Below are 16,529 nucleotides of genomic sequence, written 5' to 3'. Positions count from 1 at the left end.
AACTTGAAACTTGACCCGCTCCACTACAGCCCCGTCGATGTTAACCTCTCTTGGGCAGGTGGGACGCTAGCGTGTGAACCCACAGTTCACACTATTCAACAACCAGTGAAAAATCAGAGCGCCAAATTCAAAACCAGAAAATGTCATAATTCAAAGTTCTCAAACAAAGGACTATTTCACACCATTTTAAAGATACACGTCTCCTTAATGTAACCACGTCGTCCGATTTCAAAAAGGCTTTACGGCGAAAGCATAAAGTTAGATTATGTTAGGACAGTTCCAACATAAGAAAAACCACACAGCCATTTTCCTAGCAAGGACAGGCGTCACAAATACCAGAAATTCAGCTAAAATGATGCACTAAACTTTGACGATCTTCATCAGATGACACTCCTAGGACATCATGTTACACAATACATGCATTTTTTCTTCGATCAAGTTGATATTTATATCCAAAAACAGCCTTTTACATTGGCGCGTGATGTTCAGAAAATATTTTGCCTCCAATCCCCCCAGTGAATCAGCACAACAATTTACAAAACTACTCATCCTAAACGTTGATAAAATATTAAACTGTTATTCAAAGAATTATAGATGAACATCTCCTTTATGCAACCGCTGTGACAGATTTCAAAAAAGCTTCACGGGGAAAGCACACTTTGCAATAATCTGAGTACTGCGCTCAGAAAAATACACTCGGCAATACAGATACCCGCCATTTTGGAGTCATCTAAAATCATAAATAGCATTAGAAATATTCAATTACCTTTGATGGTCTTCATCAGAAGGCACTTCCAGGAATCCCAGCTTCACAATAAATGTTGTTTTGTTCGATAAAGTCCATAATTTATGTCCAAATAGCTCATTGTTGTTTCCGCGTTCAGTAAGCTACTCCAAGTGTAGGAAGTATCGCCGAAAATTTCACGACGGAAAGTCAAAAAAAGTTATATTTACGTTCGTTCAAACATGTCAAACGTTGTATAGCATCAATCTTTAGGTTTTTTTTAAACTTAGAACTTCAATAATATTCCAACCAGACGATTCCAGTGTCTTGAAAAACGTTTTGGAACACAGCTAACTCTCACGTGAATGCGCGCCAATGAACTCATTTGCTTTCCTGAGTCAACAACTTCCAACTTCCTCTGTTCGCTCTCTGTTCATCATAGATGCCTCAAACAACTTTCTAAAGACTGTTGACATCTAGTGGAAGCCTTAGGAAGTGCAAAATGACCCCTAAGTCACTGTGTGTTTGATAGGCAATGACTTGAAAGGACTACAAGCACCAGACTTCCCAATTCCTGGTTAGATTTTTATCAGGTTTTTGCCTGCCATATGAGTTCTGTTATACTCACAGACACCATTCAAACCGTTTTAGAAACTCCAGAGTGTTTTCTATCCAAATCTACTAATAATATGCATATTCCAGTTCCTGGGCCCGAGTAGTAGGCTGTTTAATTTGGGTACATTTTTCATCCGGCCGTGAAAATACTGCCCCCTACCCTAGAGAAGTTAAAGGGGGCCTTTCGGCCTTCCTTTTCTTGTAGGCCACGATCAGCTCCTTTGTCTTGTTCACATTGAGGGAGAGGTTGTTGTCCTGGCACCACACTGCCAGGTCTCTGACTTCCTCCCTATAGGCTGTCTCATCGTTGTCAGTGATCAGGCCTACCACTGTTGTGTCGTCAGCAAACTTAATGATGGTGTTGGAGTCATGCTTGGCCACGCAGTTGTGGGGGTACAGGATAGGACTAAGGACACACCCCTGAGGGGCTCCAGTGTTGAGGATCAGCATGGAAGATGTGTTGTTGCCTACCCTTATCCCTGGGGGTGGCCTGTCAGGAAGTCCAGGATCCAGTTGCAGAGGGAGGTGTTTAGTCCCAGGGTCCTTAGCTTAGTGAGGAGCTTTGTGGGCACTATGGTGTTGAACACTGAGCAGTAGTCAATTAACAGCATTCTCACATAGCTGTTCCTTTTCTCCAGGTGGGAAAGAGCAGTGTGGAGTGCTATTGAGATTGCGTCTTCTGTGGATCTGTTTGGGCGGTATGCGACTTGGAGTGGGTCTAGGGTTTCCGGGATGATGGTGTTGATGTGAGCCATGACCAGCCTTTCAAAGTACTTCATGGCTACCGACGTGAATGCTACGGGTGTTAGTCATTTATGCAGGTTACCTTTGCTTTCTTGGTCACAGGGACTATGGTGGTCTGCTTGAAACATTTTGGTATTAGACTCAGTCAGGGAGAGGTTGAAAATGTCAGTGAAGACACTTGCCAGTTGGTCCGCACATGCTCTGAGGACATATCCTGGTAATCCGTCTGGCCCAGCGGCCTTGTGAATGTTGACCTGTTTAAAGGTCTTGCTCACATCGGCTTTGGAAAGCCTGATCACACAGTCGTCCGGAACAGCTGATGCTCTCATGCATGCTTCAGTGTTGCTTGTCTCGAAGCGAGCATAAAAGGCATTTAGCTTGTCTGGTTGGCTCGTGTCACTAGGCAGCTCGCTGCTGGGTTTTCCTTTGTAATCCATAATAGTTTGCAAGCCCTGTCACATCCGACGAATGTCAAAGCCGTTGTAGTAGGATTAGGATTCAATCTTAGTCCTGTATTGATGCTTTGCCTGTTTGATGGTTCATCTGAGGGCATATCGGGATTTCTTATAAGCGTCCGGATTAGAGTCCCGCGCCTTGAAAGCGCAGCTCTAGCCTTTAGCTCGATGCGGATGTTGCCTGTAATCAATGGCTTCTGGTTGGGATATGTACCTATGGATACTTCGGGGATGACGTCATCGATGCACTTATTGATGAAGTCGGTGACTGAGGGGGTATTGTCCTCAATGCCATTGAACATATTCATTCCAGTCTGTGCTAGCAAAACAGTCCTGTAGCGTAGCATTTGCGTCATTTGACCACTTCCATATTGACCTAGTCACTGGTACTTTCTGCTTTAGTTTTTGCTTGTACGCTGGAATCAGGAGGATAGAATTATGGTCAGATTTGCCAAATGGAGGGAGATGGAGAGCTTTGTATGCGTCTCTGTGTGTGGAGTAAAGGTGGTCTAGATTTTTTCCTCCTCTGGTTGCACATTTGACATGCTGGTAAAAATGAGGTAAATTTGATTTGTTTGCCTGCATTTAGATACCCGGCCACTAGGAGTGCCGCTTCTGGATGAGCATTTTCTTGTTAGCTTCTGGCCTTATACAGCTGGTTGAGCGCGGTCTTAGTGCCAGCATCGGTCTGAGGTCGTAAATAGACGGCTACGAATAATATAGATGAGAACTCTCTTGGTAGATAGTGTGGTCTACAGCTTGTCATGAGGTACTCTACCTCAGGCGAGCAATACCTCGAGACTTCTTTAATATTAGACATCACGCACCAGCTGTTGTTGACAAATAGACATACACTCCCGCCCCTCATCTTACCAGACGTAGCTGCTCTGTCCTGCCGATGCATGGAAAACCCAGCCTGCTCTATACTATCTTTGTTGTCGTTCAGCCAAGACTCGGTGAAACATACATTTTTAATGTCCCGTTGGTAGGATAGTCTTGATCGTAAATCATCCTGTTTATTTTCCAATGAATGCATGTTGGCCAATAGGACGAATGGGAGTGGCAGTTTAACCACTCGCCGACAAAGGCACACCGACCTCCACCCACTGTATTTCCATCTTTTCTTACCGTGAATGACAGGGATTTTAGCCTGGTCTGGGGAAAGCAGTATATCATTTGCGTCGGACTCATTAACTTCTTACATCTAGGGGTTCCGCTAGCGCCAATATCCAATGGAAGAGCGTGGCGCAAAATACAAAAACCTCAAAAATGCAATAATTTCAATTTTTCAAACATACGACTATTTTACACCATTTTAAAGATGACACTCTCGTTAATCTAACCACATTGTCCGATTTCAAAAAGGCTTTACAGCAAAAGCAAAACATTAGATTGTTAGGAGAGTACATAGCCAAAAAATAATCACACAACCATTTTCCAAGCAAGCATATATGTCACAAAAACCCCAAACACAGCTAAATGAAGCACTAACCTTTGATCTCCATCAGATGACACTCCTAGGACATTATGTTATACAACATATGCATGTTTTGTTCAATCAAGTTCATATTTATATCAAAAACCAGCTTTTTACATTGGCGTGTGATGTTCAGAAAATGTATTCCCACCCAAAACTTCTGGTGAATTTACTAAATTACTCATCATAAACATTGACAAAATACATAACAATTATTTTAAGAATTATAGATACAGAACTCCTTTATGCAATCGCTATGTCAGATTTTAAAATAGCTTTTCGGCGAAAGCACATTTTGCAATATTCTGAGTACATAACTCAGCCATCACGGTGAGCTATTCAGACACCCGCCAAGTTCGGGGCTACCTAAACTCAGAATTAGTATTAGAAAAATTGTATTACCTTTGCTGATCTTCGTCAGAATGCACTCCCAGGACTGCTACTTCCACAAGAAATGTTGTTTTTTGTTCCAAATAATCCATAGTTATGTCCAAATACCTCCGTTTTGTTCGTGCGTTCAGGTCACTATCCAAAGGGTAACGCGCGAGCGCAATTCGAGACAAAAAAATTCAAAATGTTCCATTACCGTACTTAGAAGCATGTCAAACGCTGTTTAATGTAAATCGCCATATTGGCATTGTTGCATCACTGACAGGAGAGAACATTTTGGAACTCCCCAAAATGGCTGAATTTTACAGAGTAGCTCCGAGTCTGAGATTATAACAGAGAATGAAATAATATTAGTTAGGGAGCCAATAACCCTAGTGAAGCCGTTCATGTTTGAGCCGATCATTGCACCAGATCAAAGAGTTTGTTCTCGTAGCAGGAACAACACAGATATGCTAACTGAAACACCTCAGCTAGAGGGTCGGCATAGGCAAACACAAACTGATGTGAGTGGGGATGCTGCCAGGTAATGGCTAGAGTATGAGTGTGTTGTAGAGAGATAATGGCAATACAGCACAAAATTCCCGCGCATGGTGGCTGTATTACATCTAGTCAGAGGTTCCTGTATTTATTGGACGTGTCGGTGCTCAATATATGTAGTTGAAGTCGGAAGTGTACATGTGTTACGCCCCTGAAAAAGGGGAGAAATAATCACGAGAGTGATACGGTATTGTTTCCTCACTGAGAACTTTTACTGCAATCTTTACCAAAGTAACACATTTTACAAAAGTAACACATTTTACAAAACAACAGATCTACAGGAAAGAGCTAGAGTTGTAGGGTACAAGGCTTATTCAAGTCACAACAGTATACACTGTAATTCACTGAAACATACACTAATTTCAATATAACTGTCAAGCACAAAGCTTTAACTCAGTAAACCATAACTCAATTTATCTACAGTCAATAAAGTGTTTGAAAAACCATTATACAAATAACACCGCAAAATATCTTATTAGCAACGCACATGTTCATTCACGATCGACATAAAATGGCAGCTACTCTCAGTACAAAGCTAGCCTTAGCTGCAACCGAGCAGGGCTCATATTACTCTGCAAACGTAACTCTAACTTCCTCAAGATGTTACTAAGACACACCTTAAACACTCTTGACATGTTTCCGAGTTATTACATTTAAATGACTCTGTTTTATCATCAATAACGTACCTGAAAAAGGGGAGAAATAATCACGAGAGTGATACGGTATTGTTTCCTCACTGAGAACTTTTACTGCAATAAGGAAAAGACCGCGATTTCCCCACGAACTTGGGTGGAGACCAGAGCAATCGATCTCAGGCTCATAGATTAAAGAGCATTTAGTAGATCACAGATTAACACTTTTTCCCTTCAATTAGGCACCACAAAATAAAGTAATCAATATAACGTTTACACATTCCTTTTTACAATTCTTACCCTTTGTACGCTTGATGGATTTGAACTTTAACACAATTATATGAATGTTATCAATCTCTATCAACTAATACAGAATGCATGATCTTTTTAACCTTAGATGTTTTAAGATCCTCACATACTATGAACTTACTAATACTTTTTAATGTATAACAGGCTATGAGTATTTCCTTTAACCTGTCACACATGCACCTTAGCCAAATACATTTAAACTCAGTTTTTAACAGTTCCTGGCATTTAATCCTATTAAAACTTCCCTGTCTTAGGTCAGTTAGGATCACCACTTTATTTTATGAATGTGAAATGTCAGAATAGTAGTAGAGAGAATGATTTATTTCATCACATTCCCAGTGGGTCAGAAGTTTACATATACTCAATTAGTATTTGGTAGCATTGCCTTTAAATTGTTTAACTTCGGTCAAATGTTTCGGGTAGCCTTTCACAAGCTTCCCACAATAAGTTGGGTGAATATATCCACATAATTTTACTTCCTCATGATGCAATCTATTTTGTAAAGTGCACCAGTCTCTCCTGCAGCAAAGCACCCCCACAACATGATGCTGCCACCCCCCATGCTTCACGGTGGGGATGGTGTTATTCGGCTTGCAAGCCTCCCCCTTTTTCCTCCAATCATAACGATGGTCATTATTGCAAAAAAGTTATATTTTTGTTTCATCAGACCAGAGGACATTTCTGCAAAAAGTACGATCTTTGTCCCCATGTGCAGTTGCAAACCGTAGTCTGGCTTTTTTTATGGAGGTTTTGGAGCAGTGGCTTCTTCCTTGCTGAGCGGCCTTTCAGGTTATGTCGATATAGGACTTGTTTTACTGTGGATATAGATACTTTTGTACCTGGTTCCTCCAGCATCTTCACAAGGTCCTTTGCTGTTGTTCTGGGATTGATTTTCACTTTTCGCACCAAAGTACGTTCATCTCTAGGAGACAGAACGCGTCTCCTTCCTGAGCAGTATGATGGCTGCGTGGTCCCATGGTGTTTATACTTGCGTACTATTGTTTGTACAGATGAATGTGGTACCTTCAGGCATTTGGAAATTGCTCCCAAGGATGAACCAGACTTGTGGAGGTCTACAATTGTTTTCGGAGGTCTTGGCTGATTTCTTTTGATTTTCCCATGATGTCAAGCAAAGAGGCACTGAGTTTGAAGGTAGGCCTTGAAATACATCCACAGGTACACCTCCAATTGACTCAAATGTTGTCAATTTGCCTATCAGAAGCTTCTAAAGCCATGACATAATTTCTGTAGTTTTCCAAGCTGTTTAAAGGCACAGGCAACTTAGTGAATGTATACTTCTGACCCACTGGAATTGTGATACAGTGAATTATAAGTGAAATAATCTGTTAACAATTGTTGGAAAAATTACTTGTCATGCACAAAGTAGATGTCCTAACTGACTTGCCAAAACTATAGTTTGTTAAGAAATTTGTGGAGTGGTTGAAAAACGAGTTTTAATGACTTTTAATAAACTTCCGACTTCAATTGTATAAAGCACCCACAAGCTACCGGTAGCTGAAACCAATCTTAGCTGAAACCAATCTTAGCTGAAACCAATCTTAGCTGAAACCAATCTTAGCTGAAACCAATCTTAGCTGAAACCAATCTTAGCTGAAACCAATCTTAGCTGAAACCAATCTTAGCTGAAACCAATCTTAGCTGAAACCAATCTTAGCTGAAACCAATCTTAGCTGAAACCAATCTTAGCTGAAACCAATCTTAGCTGAAACCAATCTTAGCTGAAACCAATCTTAGCTGAAACCAATCTTAGCTGAAACCAATCTTAGCGGGATGAACTCGTGATGAATTTCTGGCCAAGGGTGGTCCATTTTAAAAATCATTTCTTACCCCTTGCCCTGCAAGTGTATACTCGTCAGATGTCATGATATGTAATCTGAAGTGTCCACTTCATTTGATGGTTGAGGGGATCGGGTGTGTCTTTAAAGTGTTTGGACTACAGCCCTTGTCGGTGATCAAAATACTAAATATAGAGATGTTTTTGTGTTAAATGCACATGTTTAGTATTATGTTTAGTGTCTTTGATTTACTTCCTAAAGTGTTTCCATTCCCCTTTAAGGAATAAAATAAGTAAATAAATTAATCAGATAAAAACTAAGTATTATACACCTGAAATATTTGATTATTTCATAGTAATTTCCTATTTTTCTATTGATGTCTACCCAATGTGGACCTGACTGAGACAATATAATATTTTATTTGTTTTGGCAACTGAATGTTCACTATTTTTGGCATTGGAATTTCCATTAAAAAGCTCTAAAATCATTAAAAAAATAATTTTGTCATTATTTCATAATGCATTTAATGTAAAACAAAATTGTTTTATCGCAACTGATAACTGTGATTATTTTTAATAATCAAACCGCAACCAAACTGACCTCAAAAAGCACTAATCAGTCAGCACTATTACCTGGTAAATGAATCAGTAGAATAGGTCTGGAAGGGTGCCTGACTCAGAACTGGCTTACCATTTACATTTTTCAAAAGATCTCTCTATAGAGTTAGTATACTGAGTGTACTAAAAAATATGAACACCTTCCTAATATTGAGTTGCACCCCCTTTTGCCCTCAGAACAGCCTGAATTCATCGGGGCATGGACTCTACACGGTGTCCAAAGCGTTCCACATGGATTCTGGCCCATGTTGACATCAATGTTTCCCCCAGTTGTCAGGTTGGCTGGATGTCCTATAGGTGGTGGACCATTCTTGATACACACGGGAAACTGTTGAGCGTGAAAAACCTAGCAGCATTGCAGTTCATTAGGTGTTCCTAATGTTTTGTCATAACACCCGGAATTAGTCAAACCTGAATCAATGAACTTGTAAATTTCCCCTACAATCTTTCAGAGAAATGTTGATAATTGTGTTATTCCATATGGAAATGACTGAAGGACAGGTTTTTTCTATGTTGTTGGGGAGAAAACTGATGTCCTCTACCTTATTACTACAGTACATATAGTACAAACAGTGTTGTTTCCAGCCTATGACCATTACTGTTCCAAAACCCCACCCTGTGACATCACCCATTAATGTCATTTTAGTTTACCCTCTTCCCTCCCTATCCAGAGCAAGCCGGGCAAGCCGCCCATCTTTCCTCCTCCTCCCTTGTCCACAGCCCATTTGTGTTTGGACAATGCCCCAGTTCCCAAGTGTCTCAGCCACTGCTTCCGAGTTAGTCTGTCTGTATGACAGTGTCGGCGCTTGTTTGCACAGGTGCTGCCTGGTACCATCTTAACTCTTCCTTAGCTTATCACTCTTGTTTTTGATTTTTACTTTACATGCCTATTTGTTTAGCTTATTTCCGAGATTTGTTTGGGGTGGGGGGACCAATGACAACATTGCTGTTATGTTCTGACTGCTGCTTCCCTTGTCTGTACTGTAGCTGCTTGCTTTATATACCAGTGGTCTTTCTCTTCTTTTCGTCATCTTCCTCCCTGATTTAAACAGAGACTCAGCGATATGAAGTGATCACAAGCAGCAGTCCGTCCAGAGATATTGTCAAGAGAGTGAGGCATGAGGCTGCACTCGTCAGCACCCATACAGATAATGGCATATGCACATGTTCTGCTTATTTCTCCTGCAATGTTATAGCTGCCTGACAACAAATGTTGATGAGTGCAGCCTATGCCTTCACACTGTCTTCGTTTGTGTCAGAACCCTGCAAACAATAATGAGTTGTTAGGACGTCCCCTGAACGTTCTTGGGACGTTGTCATGATCCACTGGAGGTTTTTGTCTAGTTCTTGTTACCTGATGGTCGCAAAGAAACGTTCTCCCCCCAAAAATGAGTCTTACCCAGGGCACGCACACCATAGTTTCATTACACATTAGCCCTTGTTACTGCCTATCAAGGCTCTGATTGGTGAACCACTGATCCAGTCACAGCTCTGTCTTTTGGCAATGCTAGGGAGACCCACACACACAGTGCTTTTAACATAGTATTTTCAACTTACATATTTGACACACTGACATACATGATTACATTGTGTATGTTTATTCATACAGTCATTATTATTTAAAATTGCAGATTTCTATTTTTTTCCCTAAAAACGATGACTCCGATCATGCCGAACTAGCGACATTCTGGACAGGCCTAAAAAAACAACATTTTAGAACCATTTTCACAAAAAAGCGCAGATTTTTTTTTTCATTTTCTTGACACAAAAACAGTGACTCCGGTCATGCCGAACTAGCGACATTCTGGACAGGCCTAAAAAAAAAAACATTTTAAAACCATTTTCGCAAAAAATTGCAGATTTCTATTTTTGTCACCAAAAAGGATGACTCCGATCATGCCGAAATAGCGACATTCTGGACAGCCCTAAAAAAAACATTTTAAAACCATTTTCGCAAAAAATTGCAGATTTCTATTTTTGTCACCAAAAACGATGACTCCGATCATGCCGAACTAGCGACATTCTGGACAGGCCTAAAAAAAATATTTTAAAACCATTTTCACAAAAAATTGCAGATTTCTATTTTTGTCCCTAAAAACGATGACTCCTATCATGCCGAACTAGCGACATTCTGGACAGGCCTAAAAAAACATTTTAGAACCATTTTCACAAAAAATTCTCACCCGGGATTTGAACTCGCATTCCGATATGCTACGCCACCATGTCTGTATCAGTGACTGATTTCACCTGTAGTCCTATTCCTACATCTCAGCTCTGTTTAAAATACACTGAAGAAAAACTATTATGCACTTCACGGCCAAAAGTATGTGGACAACTGCTCGTCGAACGTCTTATTCCAAAATTAAGAGCATTAATTTAACCTGTTGAGGACAGACGTTCCGCCAGCGGAACCCTGTTCCGCCTGCGGAACCCCGTTCCGCCTGCGGAACCCCGTTCCGCCTGCGGAACCCCGTTCCACCTGCGGAACCCCTAGCCAACAGCCAATGGCATCGCATGGCGCAAAATACAAAACCAATTAAATTACCACAATTACATTTTCTCAAACAATCAACTATTTTACACCATTTTAAAGCTAAGACTCTCGTTAATCTAACCACATTGTCCGATTTCAAAAAGGCTTTACAGCGAAAGCAAAACATTAGATTATGTTAGGAGAGTACATAGACACAAATAATCACACAGCTGTTTTCCAAGCAAGCATATATGTCACATAAACCCAAACCACATCTAAATGCAGCACTAACCTTTGATCTTCATCAGATGACACTCCTAGGACATTATGTTATACAATACATGCATGTTTTGTTCAATCAAGTTCATATTTATATCAAAAACCAGCTTTTTACATTAGCATGTGATGTTCAGAACTAGCATACCCACCGAACACTTCCGGTGAATTTACTAAATTACTCATGATAAACGTTCACAAAATACATAACAATTATTTTAAGAATTATAGATACAGAACTCCTTTATGCAATCGTGGTGTCAGATTTTAAAATAGCTTTTCGGCGAAAGCACATTTTGCAAAATTCTGAGTACATAGCTCGGCCATCACGGCTAGCTATTTTGACACCCACCAAGTTTGGGGCTCACTAAACTCAGAATTACTATTAGAAAAATTTGATTACCTTTGCTGTTCTTCGTCAGAATGCACTCCCAGGACTTCTACTTCAACAACAACATGTTGTTTTGGTTCCAAATAATCCATAGTTATATTGAAATAGCTCCGTTTTGTTTGTGCGTTCAGGTCACTATCCGAAGGGTGACGCGCGAGCGCATTTCATGACAAAAAAATGTCAAAATATTCCATTACCGTACTTAGAAGCATGTCAAACGCTGTTTAAAATCAATTTTTATGCTATTTTTCTTGTAAAATAGCGATAATATTCCAACCGGGCAACGTTGTATTCATTCAAAGGCTGAAAGAAAAAAAATGGAGTAGTCTCGTGACTGTGCATCTCCAGTCTCACTGTCCCCAGGCTGACCACTTACAAATTCTGCTGCTGTTCTTTGCCCAGAGACAGCAGACACCCCATTCCACTTTCTGGCGGCTTTAGAGAGCCAACGGAAGCCTTAGAAAATGTCACGTTACAGCACAGATGCTGTATTTTCAATAGAGATGCAACTGAAGGACAACAAATTGCCAGACAGGGCACTTCCTGTATGGAATCTTCTCAGGTTTTGGCCTGCCATATGAGTTCTGTTATACTCACAGACACCATTCAAACAGTTTTAGAAACGTTAGAGTTTTCTATCCAAATCTACTAATTATATGCATATTCTAGTTTCTGGGCAGGAGTAGTAACCAGATTAAATTGGGTACGTTTTTTATCCGGCCGTGAAAATACTGCCACCTATCCCAAAGAAGTTAATATGGAGTTGGTCCCCCCTTTGCTGCTATAACAGCTTATACTCTTCTGGGAAGGATTTCCGCTAGATGTTGGTACATTTGCTGCGGGGACTTGCTTCCATTCAGCCACGAGCATTAGTGAGGTCTGTCACTGATGTTGGGCGAGTAGGCCTGGCTCACAGTCAGCGTTCCAATTCATCCCAAAAGGTGTTCGTTGGGGTTGAGGTCAGGGCTCTGCATGCCAGTCAAATTCTTCTACACCGATCTCGACAAACCATTTCTGTATGGACTTCGCTTTGTGAACAGGGGCATTGCCATGCTGAAACAGGAAAGGGCCTTCCCCAAACTATTGCCACAATGTTAGAAGCACAGAATCATCTAGAATGTCACTGTATGCTATAGCATTACGATTTCCCTTCACTGGAACTAAGGAACATGAACCAAGGAGCTTGAACCATGAAAAACAGCCCTAGACCATTAACTTTACAGTTGGTACTATGCATTGGGGCAGGTAGCTTTTTCCTGGCATCCAAACCCAGATTCGTCAGTCGGACTGCCAGATGGTGAAGTGTGATTCATCACTCCAGAGAACCCGTTTCCACTGCTCCAGAGTCCAATGGCGGCGTGCTTTACACCACTGCAGCCTACGCTTGGCATTGCACATGCTGATCTTAGGCTTGTGTGCGGCTGCTCGGCCATGGAAACCCATTTCATGAAGCTTCCGACGAACAGTTCTTGTGCTGATGTTGCTGCCAGAGTCAGTTTGGAATTCGGTAGTGAGTGATGCAACCGAGGACAAACTATTTTTAGGCGCTACGAGCTTTTTCACTCGGCGGCCCCATTCTGTGAGCTTGTGTGGCCTACTACTTCACGGCTGTGCCGTTGTTGCTCCTAGACGTTTCCACTTCACAGTAACAGCACTTACAGTTGACCAGGGCAGTTCTAGCAGGGCAGAAATTTTCCGAACTGACTTGCTGGAAAGGTGGCATCCTATGACGATGTCACGTTGAAAGTCACTGAGCTCTTTAGTACAGGCCATTCTGCTCCCAATGTTTGTCTATGGAGATTGCATTGCTGTGTGCTCTATTTTTTTATAAACATGTCAGCTGTAGTGGCTTCCTTTCCTCTTAACCATAGCCACTGCCCTAGCCTGAAAGTGAGGTTGTTTCATACGCATACAGTCCTCATTCAAAGTTTCCATTCGGCCAAAACATTCAATGAGATCCAGGGATATCGTGCAACAAAAAGGTTTATTCTTCTTATATCTAACAAAAAATGATTCTCCAATCAACTTAAAGCATAGATTACTTGACGTGAAAAAGACATATGATCTGTCTGTATGGTCATAAGACTATACTGCTCCCGCATCTAGCTAGGACTTCCTGCCTTTATCCTAACACACTTACCACAGTACAATCAATGGGCAAGAGGGGGGGACAAAAACTAAGTTACACTTATAACAAAGGAATATAAATCATAAAGGTACATATCTAATATTTCATCATATACATTCATATTTAATATATTTACACAAATGTACATGGAGCTCTGTATGTTCTGTCTTTTATACAAATATGTCCACATCGGCTCTAACATCAACAATGGGTGTGGCTGGAATAGCCAAATCCACTGATTTGAAGAGGTCCACATCGTTTTTTTTGTGTATTTCTCATAGTGATTCAGAAGTAACATTAAAACAGAATAATATGCCCGCACCAGACCTTTCAGACATGCATAGGTTGATTTTAGATAATTAGGAAAACGTATGTCACTATTTCAAGGCTCTTCTGAATTGCAGTCACTAAAGTGAATTGGTTGACAACTTTCCACAGTCTGAGGTTTCTTATTATTTCTTTTAACATAATTTTTTCAGACTTCTCTTCATTTCCTCCCATTCGTTTCATTTTATTTCCCTTTGAAAATCCCTTTTGTTTTGACCCTTAGATGTTGAGTGTTGTACTCTGAATAAACTGGATGTGCTGCCTTTTACACTAAACCTCAATAAGTTATAGTATAACTGTTTCTATTTTGTGGCTTTCTACTAGCCTCTAAACACCGACAGAAAAGCCACTCCCCAAAACAGGAGGGTGGACGCTCCTCGGACCACTCCAACGACCTGTCGGCCAGCGAGGCACTGATCCTGAGGTCGGACACGGCCAAGCTGCGGTCAGACTCTCATAGCCGCTCTCACTCGCCCAACCATAACACCCTGCAGACGCTGAAGGCCGAAGGGCGTGATCGTAACTCCTCCGGGCTGCGCGTCGAATCGCCCAACCCTGGCTCCCGCTCCTCCTCACTCAAGCAGAAGGGCCTGTCCTCCTCCTTGGGGAAGTATAGCCCCTCTAGCACCTCCTTGACGTGGTCCTCCTCCCCCCAGCATGACAAGAACCTTGCTCAGGACAAGAACCAACTAATTGACAAGAACATGCCACAAGACAAGAACCAACCCCATGACCAGAACCTCCCTCCCAAAGTCAGCCCCTCCAAGGCTCGGCTGGAACCGCCCAGAGAGAGATCCAAGTCGGACTCGTACACACTGGACCCGGACACCCTACGGAAAAAGGTCCCTCTCACCATGGAGCCACTGAGGGGAAGGTCCACCTCGCCTAAACCCAAACTATCTCCCAAGGACAGGGGCAGCAAAGGAGGTGACATGAACATGGAGAACTGCAGCCCATCGCCCCATGTGACCCAGGAGGACCTCCACAGGGAGGTGGTGATGTGTACGTCTATTGCTCTTCTTTCCGATGATGAAGGAAATGATGAGAACGTTGACGTGAGCAACACAGAGGAGGGCTCTTCCAAGGTGCACTTCAGCATCAGCAAGGTGCCCATCAAGGATGAGCTGGAGAGCAGCCGCTCATCGCCAAAAGTCAGCCGCAAGACCTCCAGCCGCCACGTCCGCCCCAAGAAGGACAAGTCTGGCCCGCTCTTCAAGGGCGAGAGCTCATCAAGGCTCACCGAGACCACCAAGCAGGCTATGTCGCCCTCAGTGGCAGAGTGCGCCCGGTCGGTCTTCGCCGCATTCCTCTGGCACGAGGGCATTGTCCACGACGCCATGGCCTGCTCCTCGTTCCTCAAGTTCAACCCGGAGCTGACCAAGGAGCACGCGCCAATCCGCAGCTCGCTGGGTGGCCAGGGCGGCCAAGAGGAGAAGGAGAGCAAGCTGATGAACCGCCACTCGCTGGAGATATCCTCGGCCCTCAATATGTTCAACATTGCCCCACACGGGCCCGACATCTCCAAGATGGGCAGCATCAACAAGAACAAGGTCCTGTCCACGCTCAAAGAGCCACCACTGACCGAGAAGTGCGAGGACGGCAAGGGGGAGCCCGTCTCCTACGGGATGACCTCTCATCCCTTCATGAGGGCTAAGTCCATCCTGCCGCTCACACTCCAGCACCTTGTTTCATTCTGGGAGGACATCTCCATGGCGACCATCAAGGCAGCCACCCAGAACATGATTTTCCCCAGCCCGGGCTCCAGCACCATCCTGAAGAAAAAGGAGAACGATAAGGACAGTAAGAAGTCCAAGAAGGAGAAGAAGAAAAGAGAGAAGGCGGAGGTGCGCCCCAGGGGGAACCTGTTTGGTGAGATGGCCCAGCTGGCCATCGGGGGACAGGAGAAGGACACCATCTGTGAGCTTTGTGGGGAGTCGCACCCTTACCCTGTCACCTACCACATGAGGCAGGCCCACCCAGGTAAGACCAACAATGGGTTTGGGTTTATTCCATACGTTTAGAAATACACATGCCATGTCACTGTGCGAGGTTAGCCTACCTCTCACATATAAAGGTCTGACATGAAAGTCCTGTGACAGACTATTTTGTTTTATTGATTGTGTGGAAGAGAATAAAGCTTTAAAGCTGAACATGTCTTCATACCGAGGCGGATGGTGGCTGACACCATATACACTGTAGCTCTGCTTGTACAGCAGCACTACTCAATATGATCTTAGCTTAAGATACATGTATATGTGTTCTACTTAAGTCTGTGGATCTTAGCATCATCTGGTGTGTCTTGGGCAGGTTGTGGTTGCTACGCGGGAGGCCAGGGCTACAACAGTATCGGCCACTTCTGTGGGGGCTGGGCAGGAAACTGTGGAGACGGAGGGATCGGTGGAAGTACCTGGTACCTGGTGTGTGACCGCTGCAGGGAGAAGTACCTGAGAGACAAGCAGACTGCGGCCAGGGAAAAGGTACTGTACTGCTCAACTCTTCAATAAATTGTTGTTTTGTATCTTTACACATGCATAATAATTTAATACATTTGTGTAAGTTAATAATTTCATAAAATTCTTCAAGCTCATGGGAACTTAACAAACAAATACTTGGATAGTTAACGAACATAAGCCCTTAA

General features: G+C 42.6%; 1 protein-coding gene across 9 annotated transcripts in view; it reads left to right on the top strand.

Moving 5' to 3' along the window:
• Window positions 1-16,529, top strand: part of mycbp2 (MYC binding protein 2) — a 347,166-nt gene that overhangs the window by 261,643 nt on the left and 68,994 nt on the right. For all 9 annotated transcript variants that reach the window (XM_029703702.1, XM_029703697.1, XM_029703701.1 and 6 more), the window contains 2 exons: window positions 14,216-15,871; window positions 16,199-16,368. In XM_029703702.1, the coding sequence (XP_029559562.1) occupies window positions 14,216-15,871; window positions 16,199-16,368 (1,826 nt within the window). The remainder of the gene's footprint in view (window positions 1-14,215; window positions 15,872-16,198; window positions 16,369-16,529) is intronic.

The sequence above is a fragment of the Salmo trutta genome, chromosome 20, assembly GCF_901001165.1.
Source record: "Salmo trutta chromosome 20, fSalTru1.1, whole genome shotgun sequence".
NCBI classification, from domain to species: domain Eukaryota; kingdom Metazoa; phylum Chordata; class Actinopteri; order Salmoniformes; family Salmonidae; genus Salmo; species Salmo trutta.
The sequence above is the reverse complement of the archived record's forward strand: the minus strand, read 5'-3'. Positions and strand labels throughout refer to the sequence as shown.